General features: G+C 36.4%; 1 protein-coding gene across 1 annotated transcript in view; it reads right to left on the reverse strand.

The window, feature by feature from the left end:
- Positions 1-25,190, reverse strand: part of LOC125277985 (nesprin-1) — a 115,982-nt gene that overhangs the window by 11,821 nt on the left and 78,971 nt on the right. Inside the window, 17 exon segments of the mRNA XM_048206656.1 lie at positions 155-305; positions 876-1,063; positions 1,900-2,062; positions 3,726-3,892; positions 8,378-8,539; positions 11,208-11,363; positions 12,927-13,052; positions 15,931-16,125; positions 16,236-16,467; positions 17,521-17,615; positions 18,720-18,867; positions 19,217-19,365; positions 19,479-19,592; positions 19,730-19,912; positions 23,566-23,770; positions 24,078-24,208; positions 24,360-24,530. Of these exon segments, the coding sequence (XP_048062613.1) occupies positions 155-305; positions 876-1,063; positions 1,900-2,062; positions 3,726-3,892; positions 8,378-8,539; positions 11,208-11,363; positions 12,927-13,052; positions 15,931-16,125; positions 16,236-16,467; positions 17,521-17,615; positions 18,720-18,867; positions 19,217-19,365; positions 19,479-19,592; positions 19,730-19,912; positions 23,566-23,770; positions 24,078-24,208; positions 24,360-24,530 (2,736 nt within the window).

Here is a 25,190-nt window from a genome sequence, read left to right on the forward strand (position 1 = left end):
GACATGCAGTACATGATTGCTTGAGGAATCTGATATTCCCCTAATAACTGATTGTGTTCCTAAAACAGCAGGATTAAACATCTGACATGCACTAAATGGTCCTGTAGCACAACTATTCAAAGGCTCTTAGTTTAGCATTTGTTTGGAATCAAACCTCATATTTCTGGAGTTCCTCTTTGGCGTCAGTGTACAGGACGTCTGAGGAATTGGGTTCAGCAGCGGAGCGCTCAGCTACATTCAGCCAGTCCTCAAACGAAGAATAATCCTCCTGAAATTTACACCAAAGTCTCCATGTCTCCTCAATCCTGCAAAAAAGATGTGAGCGATTAAAAACAGTCTATTTTTTATAAATTTAAATGAATGTAAAACATAAAATAATATAAAATATTTTATTTATAATTTAGTAATTACCATATCATATTAAATATATTGTTATAAAAACTTTATATTTTATAATAATTATACATATAACTGAAATATACATATAACTGAAGGTATTTCAAGAGATATAATAAAAAAATATATCAACTACTAATATACATATACATATATATATATATATATATATATATATATATATATATATATATATATATATTGTAATTATATATGGTATTGTAATTATAGTTTGAGTGTTTAGATGTTATAGGGCATTAAAAAAAAAAAAAAAAAAAAAAAAAAAAAACTTTTTCAAGCCAAGAGAACTTTCACAGATATCCCAGAATCAGTAGGGAGCAGTGAATCAAAAAGCAGTTTCTTAATCTGGATCTAGAGTGAACTGAGATTTCCTTCCCATAAAGAGATGCAACAGATAAACGAAACATCTGTGAGAAGTGTGTGTTTAAGCTTAGAGTCATCTGGGTATATGGCCACACCTCAGCCTCCTTTCAAGAGACATGGAGCATATATTTCTCCAGCGCTGATCCAAGCGCTGCGTGGTGTGCTGGATGGAGTCATTCTCTCCGTTGCTGCTGCAGGCATCCTCATCGCGTAGAAGCACGTCACATAGAGTGAGCACAGACGCTACCCTCTCAGTGTGCTGCTCAATGTCACGCTGCAGGTCCTAAACACGCACATATGTACATATGTTCAATTTTTTTAAGTTGTTTATGCATTTAATAAAAATGAATAAATAAAAGCCAGTCCCACAAGACAAAGTTCACTATTCAATAAATATTATCTGAAAACAAGCCTTGTTGCCATTTATTATAAGTGTTGTGCTGTGTTGATATTTGCACCAAGAAAAGAAAAAAAAAACTACCTAAATTCTACCTTAAAGGGTTAGTTCACCCAAAAATGAAAATTCTGCCATTAATTACTCACCCTCATGTCGTTCCAAACCCCGTAAGACCTTCGTTCATCTTCAGAACACAAATTAAGATATTTGTGATGAAATCCGAAACAAAAATTGCGCAAAAATAACGACTTTATTTCAACAATATTGCCAGCATTCTGTGACGTGGAACCTGGAAGTGCTGGACATAAACAGCGTAAGAGAATAACACAGAAGAGAAGATAATGTTGACTCAAGTCATTATTTTTTGTTTTGTTTTTGTTTTGCGCACAAAAAGTATTCTCGTCGCTTCATAACATTAAGGTTGAACCACTGCACCACTTTAACAATGTCTTTAGTACCTTTCTGGACCTCGACAGTGGTGGTTAAATTGCTGTCTATTCATAGAACTCTCCAATTTCATCAAAAATACCTTAATTTGTGTTTGAAGATGAACGGAGGTCTTACGGGTGTGGAACGACATGAGGGTGAGTGATTAATGACACAATGTTCAGTTTTGGGTGAACTAACCCTTTAATAATGTTTAAGGATATTTACATACTATTTCTCCTGATTGAACTAGGATCTTGTATCATATAATTTTTAAAAACTCTTGATTTGCTGACCTGTTGCTCTGCCAGTCTCTTCTGGATCTCATCTCTGTGGCAGATACTGTAGTGAATGGGTTTGGCTAGCTCAGCCTCAATGCGAGTGAGCCAAGAGCGAAGGTTATTCATGTTCTTATCCAACTGCTGTACTGTCACCAGGGTTTCTGTCAGCTTTTTCACCCTGACAGAGAGAGAAAGAGATAGCATATTCATTTAGCATCCAGTGAATTATCAAAAAGATCATTTTGGAAAAAGTTTTAATACCATAAATGGACTTGAATGTTTTGATGAAAACCTGAATGTGTCCGAAAGTCCTACATAATCTCTCCATTAGATAAAAAAGTATTTTCTGTGAAAACAAATATTGTGTGCCATATTCTTTTAAGAAAAAAAATAGTACTAACCCTTTTATAAATTAGTCAAATAAATGTTTTCTTTGGTATACGAGACTGCAGTTTGGCAGGAACCCAGGAATAAAATCCTGTCAAAGTTTAGCATGGCGCAAAACACAACTAGAAAAAGGTCTGATAACCCCCAGGTCAGATGACACAGAAACACAGACAAAGGGTGTTTAGCCCATAGAGATTAGATTGAACCATTTAAGTGTGACAGTGTGAAGCTTCTCGTTACGTTGCTTGAGTGACCGCATTGCCTCTCAAACTGTCTGAGCAGCCATACCTGCAGATGGCCGGCTGTGATTATAGCGTGCCTGAGTACATACTGTCCCTCTGGCCCCATTGTGCCCCTGTTCATAAGAGCTAATATGAGGTGACAGACCATTGCCCCCACCATCCCCTCCACCCAATTCAAGCTTTACAGAGGGACTAGGACAGACTACAGGAGCCTAAACAGGCCATATGGCAAAGCTGAAGCGAACGACACTAGTGAGGGCTACATTAATTCCCCCCTCTATCCAGTATTAGCACCATCTGGCTGCTTCAGAGCATGTCACACCGCAGGACTGACCAATTGCATTAGAGATTGTTGACGTCACGGACAGGAACGGATACCTCTCAAATTGTTTGTTTTCTTAGGACCACCACATGATTCATACACTCGGTATGTGCAAATATCCAAAGAACGATTACGAGAGCATATATATGCCAGCTGTGGTAACCATCCAAATCACTGAAGATCATATCAAATGCTAAAAGGTATTATTGAGTACATGCAGACTCAAGACTAACCTTTGATTAATTAAAAAAACTAAAATAAAATATATTTAACATTGCAACAATTTTAAACACTGTAACAGCATCAGTGCTATTTTAGTGTTATGTCAATTATATTATTTACTAATATGCTGAATTAAGCTTTTAAGTTTTAATCATATCATCATCAAGTTTTAACAACACTAGAAAACTTAAATGATCATTTAAGTTTTAAGAAATTTTATGTGCTTTAATTTATATATATAGTAAACAGTAGATGTTTGTACGCAATTACATGTTTGTGTTTGCACAGGAAACAGTTATTTTCCCAGCAGAAACGTTTTGAACTACTTGCTAATCATATATTGATCACAACAGTCTCACATATAAAACTTAAGCACTTTAAGTCAGTCTGGATGAAAGCATCTGTTAAATGCCTCAAACATTAATGTAAATGTGTAATCAACTGCTTTATCACCAACAGGTCTAAACAAAGAATAAATTCACAAATTAACGAATCAAATCAATCAGTCCTTGAATGGAAACCAGAAATGAACGGCTTTCAAACAAGCAAAGAGCTTTGATCACTGCGCAACAATCAGCCATTAATCAAATGGAGCAATTGCAAACACCAGGCAAGTTTTATCAAAGTAGCAATTATTCCATAAACCATTTTTTCCCAACACAGCTCACCTGGCTTCGATGTGGTCGAACAGGTGCTGCCAGCGGTCGTTGACATCGCGCAAGGCCCCGTGGATCTCTGCCTCCTTAGCCTTGTCGCTGGCCAATAGGAGCTGCTCGCCCAGCTGCTTGAGGTGGCTCTTGTTCTCGCTGAAGAGGTTAATCTCCTCCATGCAGTCCTGAAAAGAGAGGTGCCCAATGAGCACAGGCCTCTCATATGCTTTAGTCATCAACACATCCATCCCAAACAAAACCGACTAACTGCACTTTGTCTCTGGATGGGACAGCTGTCAAAACTATATTCCTTCTCTCAGCATGGAACCTCTTTAAAAAAGAGAGGAACAATTATTCACACTGACCCCTCAGCCACCCAAATCCTTTTCACTTTCTCCACTGCTTTTAAGGGTTCACCTGTTTTGTTTAGTCCAGCCTGACTCACTTTGATCAGCAGGCCTTTGGTTGTCGGCACCATAGTTATTATAGTTAACCATCAGGGCTTGACATTCATTTTTTTGCTCACCAGCCACTGTGGCTAGTGGTTTTCACTACTAACCATTTTCACTGGCCACAATTTTGACATCGATACAGTGGGGGAAAACTGGCATATAGATATTTTTAAAATTATCTCATAATTTGACACTAGGTATGTTAGGCTGATGTCACTTTAAAGGTGCCCTAGAATTAAAAATTGAATTTACCTTGGCATAGTTAAATAACAAGAGTTCAGTACATGGAAAAGACATACAGTGAGTCTCAAACTCCATTGTTTGCTCCTTCTTATATAAATCTCATTTGTTTAAAAGACCTCCGAAGAACAGGCGAATCTCAACATAACACCGACTGTTATGTAACAGTCGGGGTGTACGCCCCCAATATTTGCATATGCCAGCCCATGATCGAGGCATTACACAAGGGCAGCCAGTATTAACATCTAGATGTGCAGAGCTGAATCAACAGACTAAGCAAGCAAGCAAGAACAATAGCAAAAAATGGCAGATGGAGCAATAATAACTGACATGATCCATAATAACATGATATTTTTAGTGATATATGTAAACTGTCTTTCTAAATGTTTCGTTAGCATGTTGCTAATGTACTGTTAAATGTGGTTAAAGTTACCATTGTTTCTTACTGTATTCACAGAGACAAGAGCCGTCGCTATTTTCATTTTTAAACACTTGCAGTTTGTATAATGCATAAACACAACTTCATTCTTTATAAATCTCTCCAACAGTGTAGCATTAGCCGTTAGCCATGGAGCACAGCCTCAAACTCATTCAGAATCAATGTAAACATCAAAATAAACACTGTACTTACGCGATTAGACATGCTGCATGACGAACACTTTCTAAAGATCCATTTTGAGGGTTATATTAGCTGTTTGAACTTTTTTTATGTTGTTTAAGGCAAGCGCGAGCTCTTGGGGCGTGGAGCACGAGAATTAAAGGGCCACACACCCTGAATCGGCTCATTTCTAATTATGCCCCAAAATAGGCAGTTAAAAAAATGAATTAAAAAAAAAAAAAATCTATGGGGTATTTTGAGCTGAAACTTGACAGACACATTCAGGGGACACCTTAGACTTATATTACATCTTTTAAAAAAAAGTTCTAGGGCACCTTTAAGACTTGATGCACTGATCCATTATTCTGTTACACATGCATTTCCTTCTCAAAAAAAAAAAATTAGCACTGAGAGGTGGCTTTATGTGCGAACACTCTGGGTGTGAGCACAAAATCTGCGGGAATGAGTAAAATGATGTGTTCTATGCACAATCCCATGCCAATATTCAAGCCCTGTAACACTAACAATATTCAGCCTTAATGAATGAAATGAGTAAGTAAGGGGAGGCGGGTTTGTGTGTTAACTCTCTGTCGGACAGATGAGAGAGTGAGAAAGCGCAGCTGGAATACTGTGTCTATTCTGCGGAAAATTAGTATTTGAAGCGTTTCAGATATTTCAGTATCGATATGCATTGAAAAATCAATATTCAGCCTGCCAAAGTGGCTAGTAGGAGTGACTGCGTTACACGCCACTGCTGAAATCCACCCACATTTGGTGGGTGTTAATGTCAAGCCCTGTTAACCATAAAAAACAACTAAACTTAAAGGGGCTATATGTAGAATTCAGAAAACTTTGTTATTAGCAACACCAGTGGCTGTTAAGTGTTAACTTATTGCTTGTTTACAAGAGACTGAATGTGATTCAGTTTGATCAGCTCTTTGATACTCTGCAAAGTTCTTTTTCAATTTTTGATTAGAAGTAAAAAGAAGTTGGAAATATCTTTACAGCAATATACTGTTAAGTAACAAACATCCAGACACTGTCCACACTGCTAAGAGCAACGGTGCTGCACACTTTCCTCTCAATAAAAAAATAAACAACAAAAAATGACAGCGGTGAGAAAACAACAGAAAGAAATGATCCGATCATAGTGATGTGGATATGTTTGCACAAGCTCTGCAAAGCACTGCCATCATGTAGACAGATGAGTTATGATAATGTGATTATAAAGTACATATTCAAAACTATAGACTATATAGATCTTGCTATGTGAGACTAGTTTGAATGAAACTTTTTTTGTATGACAAATTGACATTACAGAGTAGCTCTTTCGGCAAAAGGTCTCATTTTTTAAGTTTCGTTACAAGCGTTACAAGACTGTAAAGAATATGGATGTAGTGGCTGTGACATCACCCGTAGATTTCTGAAGAGCATTTTTGAAGCGAAAATGGGTAAAGAGGTGGGACGTGGTTGGAACCAAGGTGCCTTGTTGCTGAAACCATGCCTGCCTAGCGCAACGTGATCATGTTAGCAGGCAAAGGAGTTATCTATCTATCTTAGACACCATCTAAAATATTAATAAAGATAACAAGTTACATCATTAGAAAGTTAGAAGGTTTACCGTCAATCTACAGTGTCTTTTTTATGATATAGATGCTCCAGCACCAGTAATTGTAATTTGTGTCGGGTGTGCAAATAACACACAAAATTAATATGGGACTTCATAACTTTATAATGAAATAGCGACCACGAGATGAATACAATCCGTGGCACTTCTGTAAAATGTCCATGAGTGTCCATTGAAAAACAAAAAAACAGTACTTTTTGTCCACAAAAGCGTTAAATCCATGAAATATTGATATATTGTCCATTGTTTGCATCACATTTCTTCTGAATGATCTGCTCTCCATCATCGTTCTTCAAGACATTATGCAACCTGAGCAGCGTTTATGTTATAAAACTGTATATGATCGTACATTAGACTCTCACAAACAAATGAGCCCGCGTCCAAAGTATAATTTTTCAAAATGCAGCAGTTTTAGTTATAATATCCAAGCAGTGCTGTCTGAGTTTTATATTCTCCATTGTCATTGTAGTAAATCTCACGAACAAAACTTTAAGCCAATGCCACGTTCCAACAACTTGTGTTTTGTTTATCTTCCGCATTCGTGCACATCTACACAGACGCACATCTGTCTGGAGTCTTAACCATTAACGCAGCAAGCCATATTATTTTATAATTGTATTAAATAATCCCGAAAAAAGCACAAACATGGCAGAAATGCCAAGTTCAGCGGCTGGAATTAGCTGAGGTGACGGCTTACAGACAGCAGCGGCAATTGACCTGTCACTCAAGTGGCCACGCCCTTAATCATGCAGAACTTTAAGGCTTAATATAATTTAAACAGATGAGTTATAAAAAAAATATTCACCCCCCTCAGAGTTGTCATTTTTTTCTGCTGTAAACTTGGCCAATTTAACATGGGACTCAATGAGATTCTGCTCTGTTTTGGAGCATGTCCCTAGTGGCCAGTCGATTAATTGCAGTTTAAGTCACTTCTGTATTGGCTTCAAGAGAAACTGGGGGAGGTTACCGCTTGGTTACAAGTCGTTCACACGTTGGCAAAAAAAAAAAAAAAGCGATTAGTACATTACAATTCTTACATATAGCCCCTTTAACTTAAACCATTAAAAATATTTTTAATTGTTGCATGAAATAAATGAAATATAAAATAATAAAAACTTTTTATACAAGTGTCAAAAACACAACTTTAAACAAAAATGAAAACAGAAAATATAAAAATAAAAACATTTAAAATAATAAGAATGATCATACTATATGATATTAAAATGACATTATCAGAAACACTAGAAAGACAATGGCCACCTTTCTGAAAACCTCAACGGTAAACTATGCGCTAATGACTGCAGAGTGCTTGAAGTTGGCCTGTTTGATGGTGAGAGAGAAACTGCACATATAAGGCCATTGTTGTGTATGAACAAAGAGGTAAACAAATGAACCAACAGTTACAGCACTCTGCCCTCAATTTTATAGTACACGCAGTAAGCTAGATTAGAGCTAAATAATGTACATTTGTAACATATTTCAGTAAAAATGAACAAACGCTACAGTATGTGAGTGGATAAAATGGAGCCACTGTGAAATGTAAAATCTGTGGGGCCTCCCTTGGGAACGCTTACGCGTGCTGTTCATTTGAGACCGCTTTAATCCTTCATAGATACTCATAATAGCATATACCATATAATACCATATTACTGACCTACTTAAGCTCCTTACAAATGTACAACAGAAACTCACCATGACAAAAGCACGTTTAACAAGGTTAAAAAAAGCAATGACACAGGAAATCAAGCTCTACCTTTTTAAGTTTCTCCACCATTTCCTCAATGCTAAGGTTTTCACCCCTGTGTGCCACTTTTTTCTCCATCTGTGTCAGCCAATCACAGAGCTCTTTGTTTTTATCATTGAAGATGATCCAGGCGTTCAGGCGATCAGCTATTTCCTGTTTGCGTAGTGACACCTACACACAAGAGGAAGAGGAAAGGGTTAAAATGCTTCAGTATGACAAAAATGCAACCTAAAATAACATTTTCTTGCAGTAAGTAAAGAATTGTTTGAAAGTCCCAGATATCTACACTGTTAATAACGACAATTTCATTAGTTTTTGACACGATACATCTTTGAGAGCGCATGGCCTACTCATAAAGGGTTCACCAAAAAATGAAAGTTCTGTCGTCATTTACTCACCCTCATGTTGTTCCAAACCTGTATGAGTTTCTTTTTCTGTTAAACACAAAAGACAATATTTTAAAGAATGTTGGTAACCAGACAGTCATTGACTTCCACAGTATATATTTTTTTCCTACTATTGAAGTCGATGGCCATCGTCAACTGTCTGGTTACCAACATTCTTTAAAATATCTTCTTTTTAGTTCAACAGAAGAAAGAAACTAATACAGGTTTGGAACAACATAAGGGTGAGTAAATGATGACAGAAATTTCATTTTTGGGTGAACTATCCCTTTAAGTGCTAGAGAGAGTACAGAAGAACTTGCACTTTTTGTCCTCATTGAATTTTTTAATGTGCTCTTGAACTGACAGGTCAGTTCACTACCCTAAATCATGCGTGAGTAAAGACTTCAAAACAACTAAGTACAAAGGTGTAAGGTTACAACTATGAATTTATACTTTAAAAGCCCACCATCTGAAAGGCTTTTAACAAAACGCTCATCTCATGCTGTGAGATTGATTACTGGACTGTTAGGCAAAGAGCCTGCTTGCTTTTACTGCTTTCTGTCAGTAAGGGGCTAGTCTATTAGTATGTACTAACACCAAGACACACTAGGGGACAAGGGCAGCGCTTTGTAGTTCCTTTTTGCTCATGTCATTCCCAGATTGCCATGGCTTACATGCAACCTTTTAAAAAGAACGAAAGCATTTTCCATTTGTCAGTGAAGACTATGCGTTTTCCTTGATCCATTAATGCTACGCTTTGAGCTATAAGAGAAAGTGATATTGTAGTTTTCCTTCTATATACAAATATTAATCGTTCGGTTAAAAGAAAGCACTGAGATTAGCTGACAACTTCTATTCAAGGCCTTGTTGTCAAACACATTATTTATACATTTCTTTGAGCTCACAAACCTAAGCGACTTACTACAAACATATGCAACCACAAATAAAAGACCTCCTTCCAGAAATACAAAGCAAGGCCTAGCTTTGCCATCTGTCATCCATTCCAGGGAATGTTTCCACCTGCAACCTGTTGGCCGCAGACACTGACGCACACGTAGACTGACCTCATTGGCTCTGTTCTGGCTTCTGGCCAGAGTTTTAAATAAAAGGCATGGCTGAAAACTCACAACAGCAACTCCACAAACTGAAAAACGGTTTGTTCATTAAACAAAGCTCCCTGCGTAATGTGGTGAGAAGTCCAAGGGTTGGATGTAGGCCATGTAATGATCTGTCCTAAATGTGGCCTTTCTGTTTTTAATTGCTCAGGCTGTTTACAGTTACAAGAGCAACTCCATTCAAACGTCAGCGGGCCATTCAGCTACTTTACTTAATAACGGCAGACTGGACACCTGCTCTAGACAGATAATCTTGAAAAAAGTCCTCAGTTAGCCTGGGAAAAAAACTTAAAAAATGAGCTACATAAGTAAAACGTATTGACGTGTGCATTAAAATAGATTTGCACAACTCAGGAGCATTATTTTATTTTATAACCATAACTCCAAGAGCAAACTAATAGCTAGTTAATAAGTTAAAGGGATCAGTCAACCAAAAATTAAACCAAACCAAAATGACTTTCGTTCTTGTCTGCAGAAAAAGTCCATTTTTGAGGACTATCCTGGCAAAATAATATTTCAATATAATGAAGGAGGGGAAGTGAAGGAGGACTGGGACTGTCAAGCTCCAAAAAACTTGTCCATGTGACTCATGTGCTATATTTCAAGTCTTCTGAAGTCATACAATAGCTTTGTTTGAGTAAAAGGTATTAATTTAAGGCATTATTCGCACAAAAATGGACCAAATCTTTTTAGTGTGCTGACTGATTCAGTTAACAAAACTGATTTGGTCTGAAGGATTTGTTCATGAATCAGACTGAGTTCAACTCTTAATGTCTTGATGATCCAATTGGAGTAGTAATATCCAAGTCTTCTGAAACTGATATAGTATTCTGTATAAACTGTAGTTATAGTTGTATAACTATATTGTATAACTGTATAAACTACTTAAATGACACTTTTATGCTGATTTTAGTGGCCTTTTGAAGCTTGAATGTGCTTCCATTCCCATTTGTAACTTCATGGAAAAGAGCATATGATTTAAAATTTCTCCTAATGTGTTTCACAGAAGGTTTTGACCTACATGTGGGTGAGTAAGTGCAAATGTTCATCTTTAAACAGGTGAAACATTTTTTTCTTGTACTATTTTTCATGTCAGAAACATTTGTGATTCTTTCTGAGGAGAGAACTGTTATCATGAATATAAATCTAGATCCATTTATGTACAACTCTTATTTTCCCTCTCTTTTTCTGTGCCATGCAGCACTGTGAAGTTTCCCCCCACTTCCAGCGGTGAATCATTGTGTGCCTTTCAATGCTGCTTGGACAACAGCTTCTCTTTCCCTCCTACTCTCACACTCTCTCTCTCTCCTCTCCTCTCGAAAACAAACACTCACTCACCTTCAAGCACAGTTCTTCCCATTGGCTGTGAAGTTCTTCCACCTGTCCCTGGAGAAGCGCAGTGTCTGTGGGCAGCACGTACTGGGACACGTCTGCCTTCATGGTGCTCAGCTCTTTCAGTCCTCCAGCCCAAATCTGCAGCAAGCCCTCGTCCTCCTGCATAACACGGCAACCAACAAGTTAAACTCCCCTCCTCTGCCGCACGCTAACCCTAGTGCTCGCTCTCCCTCTCTCTCGGTCCCTGTCATTAGCGCATGGGATTAAGGCCCACTGGATGGGACGGGGGAGGGGAGGAGGCGGAGAGGGGGAGGTGGGAGGGAGAGAGGGGGGAGGGCAGAGAACCCATAACAGCATGGAAAGGGATGATGGGGTAAAGGCCAAACATGTTAAGAGCACTATTATATCCTTTGTTTGTCAGTTTCACCCACCTCCATTAAAAGAGACTTCCTCATCAGAGCTTAATCAACAAGAAATCAAATCAGTCTCAGCAGATGGTTATTAACACATTTACAAAGCAACATGATTATATTAACAGGTGTTTTTTTCTTTACCAAACACATTGGAAGTTGATTGAGTGTATTAAAATACAAGAGAATGACAGATTAAAGCACTTTGTTTTACAGTCTTCAAAGCCAAATAGGAATTGTAAACAGTCTCTGCCAAATGACAACTAATTTCCCATGTAATAGCGTAAAAATGTGACACTGGCACAATTCATGCAGCAGTTATGTATGCTTAACCTCCTAAGACCTGGGGAAAAAATGTTTTTTGAATTTAGTATTTTTTCATGTCATTACATTGTTTAGAGCATAACAAAAAAAAAAAACATTTTTGAAAAATGATATTTTATTCATATGTTATGCTATGTGACACAAGGACTCAGTTGTTAAAAAAAATAAAATGTCATGAAATTACATGTATAGTCAAAAACAATGCTATTTTTTAAAATCAAACTTTGTTTAAAGATGATTCTCAACTATGTTATGAACGATATAAAGGAACGAATTAATATACCATTTTATTTTATGCAATATGTGGGTAAAATGGCCATACATGGGTTTTCATGGTTGGCAACATTTTCATAATAATATCTAATATTTGATAGGAATATTGATATGTAATTTCTTTCTCCATTCACAAAATGCCTGATAAACATGATTTAAGTCCCGGTGTCCTCGACTCAATGCCCTGTTTTGTAACAGAAAGTCATATTTTGATTAGAAACCCCATAACGTTTTCCTGAGATGTTGATTTATAACAAACAATTTGAAAATTAAAAAATATCATATTTCCACAAGAGTGCCAAATTTTCTGATTGAATTTTTTCTGATTGAATAAATATTTAATTTAATTACATATTACATAGCAATTTGTGAAAACAAGACATTTATTTAAATATACACTACTGTTGCATAAGAAACATTTAAAAATATTACAAACCCCAAACCTTTGGACGCTAATGTACATGAATTTCAGAATGTCTTAGTATTTGGTTTGATCATGTATAGTATATGATCATGTTCTCCAGCATGACCAGCATGACTTGAACATCTGTACAATGCTATCACAAAGTAGCCTACATTTGAAATATGAAACTGTTAAATATTTCCTTTTTTCATAACTTTTCCTTGCAAAAATATATTATATTATATTAACATTATTAATATGGTCTAACTTCCTAAATCCCTGAATATTTAGGATGTCAGATGCATACATTACCTTAGTGAGCTGCTCATGTGTCTTTAGATCTCCTATCTTCTCTGGCAGTGGAATCTTTAATCTTGCTTTTATCTCTTCCAGTTTGAGAGCACAATCAGCCAGTCCTATTTCACAGAGCTTCCAGTTCTGCAAAGAAGCAGCAAAATCTCTTAATTACTGCAGAAGATGTGTAAGAAATAATATTGTTTAATATTTAAAGGAATCTTCCAGGTTCAATACAATCTTAAGCTTTATCAACATTATGTGCGACATGTCAGTTTAATAATTTTGACTAATCTCATATGTTGATCCTGGAACATTCCTTTAACTGTTTATAAGTTGTTTGACCATGTTGATTATGAGAGCCACTGGTGTGCTTGTATTTTGTGTCTATCACTATGTTATCTCAAATCAGTCAAGAGGGATTTCCCTTTCACTATGGGGATACACCATCCCCCCGCCTATTGTGAGCACATGCACACATAAACACACTTCTACCCACATCACTCTCTAAACACCCCTCACTTTTGGCAGTCAACACAATGATGTCATCATTCCAAAACAGATGAGCCAATCAGAACTGGTTATGAGTGGGTGTGACTGGTGTTACATATAATGTCTAACAGTACAGTGGGTCAGCCCCAAGTTTAGGGTGACACTGAGCCACACTGCTTCCCAGTGAAAACTAATTCAATCAAAGTTATTTATTCCAAGTTCCTCAGGGTGCTAATAAACCAGAAGGATTACAGTCATCTGCATGTTCACCTGTCAACAACAGTCCAAATGATAATTTATGATGTTTATACAACTATAACTAAATTTTTGTTCTGAAGCCTTCATGATCTTCCTTTATTGTGGTTTTGAAAATAAAGTGGGATGAAATAGAATGCAGTTATATTTGCATTTTTTTCCAAGCTTTGTTCCCATATCTACCTCTACTTCAGGTATCAGGGAATTGTGGGATTGTCTGTGAACAATGACAGATGATCCATGTAGACACCAAACTGCACAGTGGCTTAGTGGCCGTGGTTTTCAGAGAAGCTCTCGTTCTGTGCGATATGGCCCAGCTGCCTCATTTATGGATTATGGCGAGATTACGGCTGATCTCTCATCCTCAGTATGAAGCACTTTATGAGTGAAACGCTCAGTAGGGTATGTAGGTCAATTGCGGCTAGGACCCGCACGATAACTTTGCTCTGTCCATGCAAAAAAAATAATTCAATAAGACAAGGGTGTTAGCACTAATAAGATTGATCCAAGTCTGTGTTATGTTTACATCATGTGTTTTAATTAGCAGGCTAATTCTTGTTTGACATTCTAATTACATCTAACCAAAAGTTTTGTCTTCACCAAAAAGTCATATGAAAAATGATTACGAATAAAATATTAAAGCAACAAGCAAACAAAATGAACCTCTGTGTCCTTTGTTATTTTTTGAATGCACATTAGTTTCCTATCGACCCAACAGTTAACATTTACAACACTGCGTGCATTTCCTGTTTGGGAAAAATGTCAGACACACTGAATGAAAATGCAATTTCACTCTTCCTTGCCAACAGGCGACGAGTTTGCAGGTACCATACAAACACCATGAAGTAAACATTGTCAAAACTCATCAACAGCAGATCAAACAATGCGACACAGTGATTGCGAACTGCTCTGAAACGAGCCTGTAGAACAAGTAACAGCGCTGCATTTTTACTTTGAAACAACGATTACATTAATTCAATTAAATCATCGTCTTTTGAAGTTTAATTATCACATGAAACCATATTGTGATTCCTGGTTTTCTGTCCCCAACATTATGACCCCTTGAAATGATTATTAAGACCTTTATTATAACATTTAAGATGTTTAAAGGTGCCCTAGAATTAAAAATTGAATTTACCTTGGCATAGTTAAATAACAAGAGTTCAGTACATGGAAATGACATACAGTGAGTCTCAAACTCCATTGTTTCCTCCTTCTTATATAAATCTCATTTGTTTAAAAGACCTCCGAAGAACAGGCGAATCTCAACATAACACCAACTGTTACGTAACAGTCGGGCTCATTAATATGTACGCCCCCAATATTTGCATATGCCAGCCCATGTTCAAGGCATTACACAAGGGCAGCCAGTATTAACGTCTGGATGTGCACAGCTGAATCATCAGACTAGGTAAGCAAGCAAGAACAATAGCGAAAAATGGCAGATGGAGCGATAATAACTGACATGATCCATGATAACATGATATTTTTAGTGATATTTGTAAACTGTCTTTCTAAATGTTTTGTTAGCATGTTGCTAATGTACTGTTAAATGTGGTTAAAGTTACCATCGTTTCTTACTGTATTCACGGAGACAAGAGAGCCGTCGCTATTTTCATTATTAAACACTTGCAGTCTGTATAATGCATAAACACAACTTCATTCTTTATAAATCTCTCCAACAGTGTAGCATTAGCCGTTAGCCACGGATCACAGCCTCAAATTCATTCAGAATCAAATGTAAACATCCAAATAAATACAATACTCACATAATCCGATGTATGCATGATGAACAAAAAGAAAGATCCATTTTGAGGGTTATATTAGCTGTGTGAACTTTGTTTATGCAATGATAGAGTCGAGAGCTCGGGAGGGGGTGGAGAGGGCGAGCAATTAAAGGGGCTGCAGCCTGAATCGGTGCATTTCTAATTATGCCCCACAATAAGCAGTTAAAAAAAATAATTTAAAAAAATCTATGGGGTATTTTGAGCTGAAACTTCACAGACACATTCAGGGGACCCCTTAGACTTATATTACATCTTGTAAAAAACGTTCGATGGCACCTTTAAGACTTTTTATGACCTTTAAATTTGATAAAACTAAATTTAAGACTTTTTAACACTTTTAAAGGAGCTGCGGGGACTCTGACACACAGAGATTAAAACAACACTGTATTCGTTCGGTATACATGCATACCAAACCGAAAGACTACTTGTACCATTACACCACTATAAAAGACAAGATGTGAGAAAGTGAGAAGAGATGGGTCACATACATGAGTTATGGTGTCTGTAAGAGCCTTTCTTTTCTCCACAAGGCCACAGCTTCGCTCCCACGTCTCCATGAAGGCATCCAGTTCAGACTGCAGGCATGTCTGCGTATGTGCATCTGTTAAGGGAAGGATCTGTCTGCCTGCCTCCACAGTCTGGCTGTACAGTTCTTCATGAAGCTGTAGTTGTTCCTGAGTCCACTAAGGGATACAGAGTATGTAAGATATACAGTATATGAAATACAGAAGCTATCTGCATCTGAACTGGCATTTAATGTATGCAGTTGGAAAAACAAAGTCTTATCACTTACCTCAAAGTCCTTTATAGAGCACTGGAGCTGCTGTAAGCTGCACAGCGCCAGTCCTGCCGGAGGTAGAAGTTCTTCGATGTGTCTGAGTAACCTCGAAAGTTTTCTCGAGCCTGCCTCATAGAGCTGCCAATGTCCCATCAGCCCCTCCAGACGTTTCCCGTGCTGCTGGACCCTCTGCTGTGTCCCCTGCCACTGTGCCTTTAGTTGGGTGAGCCTCAAGATCAGACGACTCCTGCTCACAGTGGAATTTGTTTGTCAAGATTTTCAAGATTTGTTAAAGGTAAATCGAACCAAAAGTTATCATAGGCTTATGAAGAACCTTTACTTGGGTTAAAAGTGTTTAGTTCACCTAAAAATTAATATTCTGTCATCAGGTTTCAAATACATGCAACTTTTGGTCATCCTTAAAACACAATTGAAGATATTTTTAATGAATTGGGTCCATTCACTCAAAATATTGATACTTTAAAAAGTTCATGAAAACATTGTAAAGGTAAACCGTAATCAATCATAATATAAATCAATCATGTCTCTTCATAAGACTTTGATTAAACTGTTTGATTCATATGGATTGAAAATCTTTCAGGTTTCATCAAAAATATCTTCGTTTGTGTTTCGAAGATGAGTCTTGTGTGTTTGGAACAACATAAAGGTGAGCAAGTGATGACAGAATTGTCATTTTTGGGTGAGCCAAACATATAAGTTGTGGACTTAACAGAGAATTATTTTTGAAAAGAGACCATAGATGACACAACAGATGAGCAACACATAAAGGAGATGTTAATATCATAAAACTAACTGCCATTCCACTGGCCATTAGCTTTGCTATTCATCTGAAAAACGAATCAACCACATTTATGTGGCACTCTCAGTGATTGTTCTTACAATGGAAAGTCAGACCTGAAAAACATCTTGAACTCAACTGTGCACAAGTTCCATTTGAAGCAGCACTTTGCGGCTGAAAAGAAAAATTATTTCATGCTGGTAGCACATGCAGTTTCATTTCCTGAGTGCGAGCCAGCTTGTTCCAGTGCTGAGCTCAAAGAAGCTCTTCCACACCATAAATCCAAGAGTTATAGACCCAGCTTGAGAAAAAAAATTAGTTGGAGAACCTTGGTTTTAATTACTCATCAGGTGAAATCCAGTTCAGAACAAATTATTACACCACATTCTTTGATTTCTTATCCATGGCAGAGTCCTACAGTTGAGGTTAGTAAGAAAATTCTGAGGTTACTGAGTTTTTATTAGGGAATAAGTTATTCAGTGCAGTGCTATAAAAGCTCACCTGTCCTCATTCTGACCACTCTCCAGGAAGCTTAATGCCTCAATGATCATGGCATCCTGTAGCTGCTGGCTGATGAGGACCTCCACTTTCAGCCTCTGGAAGATTTATTACTAATATATGAGTAGATGAGCTCTGTACAACCATTTCAAAAATAAATTACACAGTACTCCATTACAAATAGTTCCTGCTGCTCTTATTTTAATAAAAAAGTTCAGTTAAGTAAAAAAGTCCATCAAATAACATTCAATGTTGACTGTGTTTACATTAAAAATATTAATTAATTAATCAGAATACGGTCAAATTGTAATTATGTATGTGTCATGTACAGCATCTGGTTGACTAGGTTGATTAGGTCAATATTCTGGTTTCTACAAATCAATAGCATTTGCTTTCATAAATTCTTTGTCATGTAAACACTTTATTCGGAATGTCCACTGCAGTGAGATGTTAATTTATAATAATGCATATCTAAATGCAAGTTATTCTTTGTTGTGTGATAAAAATTGAAATTCTGTGACAGAAATTGGAAAAAAAGTCAAGCAGTAACGGAAAAACAAAAAAAGGTTGCTATGTAGACATGACTATTGCGGAAGCATACCATGCACTACTGTCCAAAAGTTTAGGGTCAGTAAGATTTCTTGATGTCTTTGAAAAAAAAAAAGTGTTCACCAAGGCTGCATTTATTTGATATACAAATAGACAGTAAAAGCAGTAATATTGTGAAATATTATTACAATTTAAAATAACAGTTTCAATGTTTGATATACTTTAACATGTCATTTATTCCTGTGATGGCAAAGCTGAACTTTCAGCATCATTATTCCAGTCTTCAGTGTCACATGATTCTTCAGAAATCATTCTAATATAGTGATTTGGTGCTCAAGAAACATTTAATTACCAATGTTGAAAACAGTTGAAAACAGAAACTATGAAAGCATATTTGAATTGTCTTACTGTCATCTTTTAAAACATTTAATGCATACTTAAATTAAAAACCCTACTTTCATCCAAAAAAAAAAATGCACCAATAGCTCTCTAATTTATGCTAATGTTCTTACTGACATTATTTTCCTAAATAAAGGCCAACCAGAATATGGATTAATTGAAAGCTAATTGTGCATATTTAGATGGTCATTGTGAAGCAACAGGATTAGCATGATGAAACCGAATATTAGAATGGATTTAACTGTATGCTCTACCTGATGCGCAGCTAGCTGCTCTCTTACAGTAGCATAGTTTCCAGACATCTGATTAGATAAACCAGCTTCGATTTGGTCCAGGAGCTCCATCCAGCATTGGCACTTCTGTTGGAAGTTCTGAGCACGTAGCAGGTCTCCATACATCTTTCTACAGACAGAGACGTGCATTGGCATTCAACAGACACAAGGGCTGAGAAAGTTTAGCTACAGCTAATGTTAGGGTGTTTGTTTATGGAAAAAAGTAATAGTTCACCCAAACATGAAAATTCGCCCTCATGTCATTCCAAACTATTTTTCCTCATGGAACACAACAGGAGAGTTTTTGAAAAGGTTTGAGGGTGAGTAAATGACAGAATTTGCATGTTCAGGTGAACTAGCCTTTTAATAAGATGTAATGTCCACATGGATAAATGCATAGAACAATTTTTAATATATTTCAGGGCTAAACCTAAATGTTTGAGAACTGAATGGCATTAGTGCAGTGAAGTTTCGCTTGCCTGTGTCTGTCTGTAGCCTGAGAAAAGACCTGAACCCACTCAGTGTTGAGGGTCTGCAACCTCTCTTCCTCTGTAGAGCTTAAGAGGAGTTTCTTTTGATTCAGAGCAGCAAGGTTAGGGTTCAGCCCACTCAGATCCAACATAACCATCTTTCAAACAGAAAATACAAAGAAAAACATTTACATAAAAATCAAACTATAACCTTTCAGATTGCTTTAGATAGAATTAATGAAAATAACCTCAAGAAGTGCCAAAGATTCACCTTTAGTCTTTCCATGCTTGTAGTGGAGGAGCTCAAAATACTTTCAAAGTTTTTAAGTTGTTGCTCCATTGATTTCAACTCTGTGCTGAAATGGCAATGCTCCTCTAGCTCCTCCTATGGACAGAGAACAGCACAACACTTGTTTAGGACAGTGTATAGATATTTGCCATCAGTGTGCAGATCAATCCGATTACTTTTACACAATGTTGTATCTAGTCATTGATTTAAAGACCTAAACTTGTTGTCCTCACCTGAACTTGTGCCGCAATCTCAGAAAGCGCCTTGCCAAGATGCACATGGTCACGTGATAGCAACCTGGTTTCTGATTTGATTAGCGAGGCTGACTGAGGTTTTATCTGCCCAATGAGAAGCTTTGAGGCCTCCAGGACTTTTCCGACACTGCTTTGCAAGGGCGACATGTCTTTCTCCAGAGTCTATGAAAGACATTGTTCGTTAGATGCTGTATTCATATAAGAGCCACACAGGACATGACATAATTTGTCATCTCATAAATTCGTTTACAGTATGTATTGGATTTTTAATACTTTTATTTAGAAAGCATGCATTAACTTGATCAAATGTGGTCATTTATAATGCTACAAAAATTTCTATGCTGTTCTGTTAAACGTTCTATTTATTAGTTACCACAAAAATATTAAGCAGCACAACTGTTTTCAACATTGATAATAATAAGAAATGTTTTTTAGCAGCACATCAGCATATTAGAATGATTTCTGAATGATCATGTGACACTAAGACTGAAGTGAAATAAATTCTCAGGAATAAATTAAATTTCAATATATAACAAAACAGAAAACATTAATTTAAATTGTAATAATATTTGACAATATTACTATTTTTAATGTATTTTTGATCAAATAACATGGTGAACTTGAGAGACTTCTTTTAAAATCTAACATTCATCTTACCAAACCCAGACTTTTGAACAGTAGAGTAAATATAAAAAAAAAAAAAACCTTTCAAGCTTAATTATCTATGAAGCCACTGACAAGTATTTTTGGGAGTTAAGATGGAATCGGTGGAGAGTAGGATTTTTTTTTTTTTTTTTTTTCATTTTTATTAAATACTTCTGGCAGCTACTAAAACATTACAATTAAATAACTCAAGAAAGATTCATTTGAGGAGTGTTTGAGGAGTATATGCAGACTGTGAGGGAGATTCATGTCATGAAAACAAGAACACACCAATTAGGGCTCTGGATGAATCATTTCACAGAAACGTAGCAATGTGCTTTTGACAGCTTCAGAGTGTTTTGCATTTCTTCAACATTCCTTTTATTCATTTTATCAGAAACTATATTTATATATATATATATATATATATATATATATATATATATATATATATATATATATATATATATATATATATATATATATCAAATATTATTTGTTTATTAGTATTTTGATTTTGTTATTCTAAGGCTGTATCAATCCATTTATTAGTCTTTTTTTGTGAAGTTTAAGAAAGAAACTATGCGCATGAGGAACACAATTGGAACACAAATTATTAAATAAGATTAAATTATAATTGATTAAATAAAGAACTGATTTATAATTCTAGGTTCTTTTGTGTTGACAGGAGTAGGACAGGTCTCACTGGTATTTTTAGTCCACTGAGAAAAGCTCCTGCTCGGATCTCAATGTTCTTTCTTTTCAAAAGCACGACTGAATTGAAGTACCGCAGACTCATCTGTAAGACTCGAACAATTTAGCACTTAACAGGAACATGCTGAAATTGGTGGTGGGGGGTTTTTGGGGGTTTTTTTTCTTCCAGTTTTGGTTTTTCACTGTGCATCATTACTTTGCAAAATATGTTATTTTCTAAAAGGTACCCCAAACCAGTACTTTTGTATTTATTTAAGGGTTGTTATATGTTGTTTTCCCTGTTGTTGGCCATTAAAAGGGATAGTTCACCCAAAAATTAAAATTCTGTCATCATTTACTCCCCCTCAGCATTTTTTCTTTTTTTTTTTTACCTATTATGGTAGTCAATAGGAGGCGAGATCTGCTTGGTTACAAACATTCTTCCAAATACCTTCTTTTGTGTACAGCAGAACAAATAAATTTATACAGGTTTGAAACAACTTGAGGGGGAGTAAATGATGACAGAATTTTCATTTGGGTGAACTATCCCTTTAACCTTTTTATTATGCACTTACTGTGTTTTGTAACTGGCCTATTGTATTTCAATTGATTTCTCATCTGCAGCGGGGTCTAACCTGGATGCATTTTCAGTAATTTTTAGGTAATCAAGGCCAAGAATCATATTAGAGTTCAAATCTAAAATGACCACTACATTTAATGAACAATATGTCAAGTAATATGTAAGTTATTAGCATTTTCCTTGTTTTTTTTTTCTTGTGTAAGTGCGAGCATACAGCATCTCTCTCTGATAACACTAGAGAAGTGTATGGAATAAATCTGTAAATGCTTTCCAGCTAAAGAATACCCAGATACTATCTGAAAGGGAAACATCTTAATGCCAGGTGTAAAAGGGGCCTAGATACTAGGGGTGACCCTGAATAGTCGACGATTCGAATCTTCGATAGGAGGAGCCTGATTCGACTACCAATCTCACAGTCGAATCGTCGCAGAGGTGTTATGAGACGAGATATGGGGGCGCTCAATATCTGATTTTACATAGACATACCGGTTCTTTCCCAATAGGTTAATATACAGCCTATTATGTTAATACTATAAATAAAAATGTGAAAAGAAAAAGCTTTTAATAAATATTTTTTAATGTGCGTGAATAAATCCAACCTGTGACCGATTTAAGTTTCACTTCTATGATCCGTGACCGACAGAGGAGCATCTTTACGGCAGGGATTAAATCTTCAACAATGTCTGGGATAAAGTGTACAATTGGATGCACTTTGAAATGGTAAAAGATGATCAAAAAAACGTATGATGCAAGTTGTGCCAACAGCTCATGTCCTAGAACTCTACAACAACAAACACTGCGGCGCGCTTCTGCCGGCCAACAAGCTGACTATAGCGCGCTATTTGAAAAGACTCAAACGGACACAGGCAGATCGCGTGAAAGACTGGATTTTTCTCTCTCAATCAGGTAGGGTAGCTACAAGTGATTTCAAACTATTACAGCCGCTTGTAATTTGATTTTTGGATTTGTTTAGCTAAAAAGACTGCCACTCCAGTTTAGCGTTTATTGTCTCTGCAGTTAAAAAGACAAGTTGACAATTCTAGCTTTCGTTATTTTAATAATATATTTAATTTTAATTTATTTATTGATCACTCTGGGTTACCTAATTTAACTATTTCTGGCTTGTGTTTTGAATATAGGCCTATGTTCCCCTGCACTTCAGGCATTTTGCAGTTTGACTTGATCATATTTCATTTTTTTAAATAGGCTATTTTCATTTATTAGAACGGTATATTCTGTTCTAATTCAATTATGTAAATTAATGTTTGATTATATATATATATAAGTTTCTATATATACTATATATATATATATAAATTAATAAATTTTTTGGTGCATCAGTGTTGCGCTGTAGATTAGTTGTGTTGCGCACAGACAATTTAGCCGATGTAATTTGATTTGCCGACATATGAAATGTATCTGCAGTTTGGCCTTTCTGCAGTTATTATTTAAAGTTTATTGATCCAAAATGTTTTTATTCATTTTCTTCTATATCTTTGAGAGTGTTCTGCACATCGTGGCTGTGAATGTTTATCCACATTGCCTTTCATTTGTTTAAAAAAGATAAAATCATTGTCAGTTTCGTCTATCACTTGACAGGCAGTTTGGTCGGTTTATTAGAAAGACGTTTCTCTGTGCTGTGTGTGAAAGAAAATAAAAGTTGTCTTAAGCCGCGGGTAGACTACAGCCAGGCCTTACTTCATTTTCCGTGTCCCGCTCCATCTCGTGCACAGTTCAGCGCGCGAACCTTTCAAAGTCCATGCGTAGTCAAAGTCCACCCCCCCCCCCACCCCATTATGATTCGACTATAAGTCGAATATAGGCAATCTGATTCGAATCGGATTCGACTATGAAAATCCGTAGTCGAGGACACCCCTACTAGATACTAAAAATTACTCACACTGATGCTCTGCATCCTGCTGTTGAGCAGCTCTACAGTGTTTTCTTCTCTGTCTGAAGAACTCATAACCTCTCCAAGCCTCTCCCAGTGCTGATTTAGAAGAACACAGCACTCTCCCGTGAGACGCTCGTATTCCTGCCAGAGCCGCAAGGCATTCTGGGCCTTTAGTAAATCTGCATGAAGATCCTCAGTCACTGCTAGATGTCTGAAAACAAACAAAAAAGACATTAATGCCCACATAAGGTCAGACAAACACAACCCAATAAACAAACATGTGTCCTCTCTTTGCATAACGATTCCTTTTAGTGAATCAGTTTGTTTGCATGATTCATGATTCAACTAAACCATCAACTGAACAGACTCATCTGATAATTTATAAAGATGCTACCAGCTTCTTCAACATTGATGTTGACACAATATTGCCAATTTGGTGCCATTTCAAAGTGCAATTTCAGATTAAATGGCGAATATAGTGAAGGCGGAGGATGAGACTGCAAAGTAAATTTACTTACCGAGATCTCTCCTTCTCAAGATGATCGGACAGCAGTTTAGATGTGCAAGGCTTGAGTTTGTCTCTTAAGTCAGAGAACACCTGAGTTAATTGGGTCCAGGTCTCTGATTGGTCCAGCTCCCTTTCAAGCTCCTGTTGGGAAGCATGCATGATATCATATCCTACCAATAACACCGCAATTGTAACTGATTGTAATGTTGGAAGAATAAAGTTGGAGCCTAAACTTGTGTTTACAACTTTCCAATTTGCCCAACAGGATTATTTTGTCACACTGTTTACTCACTTGCAGATGTTCCACATGAGTTCGGCTCTGCTCAGATGAGAACACAGGAACTCTGCAGAGCTCCAGTCTGCAGGCCACATTGGTTGTTTGCAGTTTTGCTGCACTCATGTTAGAATCAAAGTGAGCCCACTTATCCTTGAATGGCTGCAAATCTAACCTGAGAGCATTTATCTAGGAAAAAACACAAATGATGAATGAACTCTAACTGGACACATTTGAGGTTGTAGTAAAGCAAACACAAATCAAATGAATTCTTATATTTATAAAGAAAGCACGATGCTTCTCAACAACTAACAAAGAGGACAATAGATTAAAGAATAAAAAAACAGCTATGCACACACTGAAAAGATTTGGAGGGACAACCATATTTAAATGAGGGAGTGAATCATATAAATTTTCATTCTGTGTGTCAGAATACAGAAATCACCTCTGATCTCGCAGTGGTTGGCATAGTGATAATAACATTTTTGGCATCTCATGGCTGTAAACAAGACACATGGCTGCAAATAATGGTATTAGTGTTATTGATTAAACATTGTAATATAAAATTTTAAAGTTGATAAATATTGATAATATATTGATAATAAATTTATAATATATTTTTGATAAAAAAAAAAAAAAAAAAAAAAAAAAAAAATAAATACCAAAAACTTAAGACATGGCATAAAATGTAGCTGTATACTGTTCAAAAGTTTGGGGTCAATAAGATTTTTTATTATTATTAGTTTTTTAATGTTTTTGATATTGCAATATAATTATTACAAATTACTTAGTTTTCCTTTTTAAAATGTAATTTATGAAGACAAAGCTGAATTTTCAAGATCCATTTCT

The sequence above is a fragment of the Megalobrama amblycephala genome, linkage group LG11 (assembly GCF_018812025.1).
Source record: "Megalobrama amblycephala isolate DHTTF-2021 linkage group LG11, ASM1881202v1, whole genome shotgun sequence".
Classification (NCBI taxonomy): Eukaryota; Metazoa; Chordata; class Actinopteri; order Cypriniformes; family Xenocyprididae; genus Megalobrama; species Megalobrama amblycephala.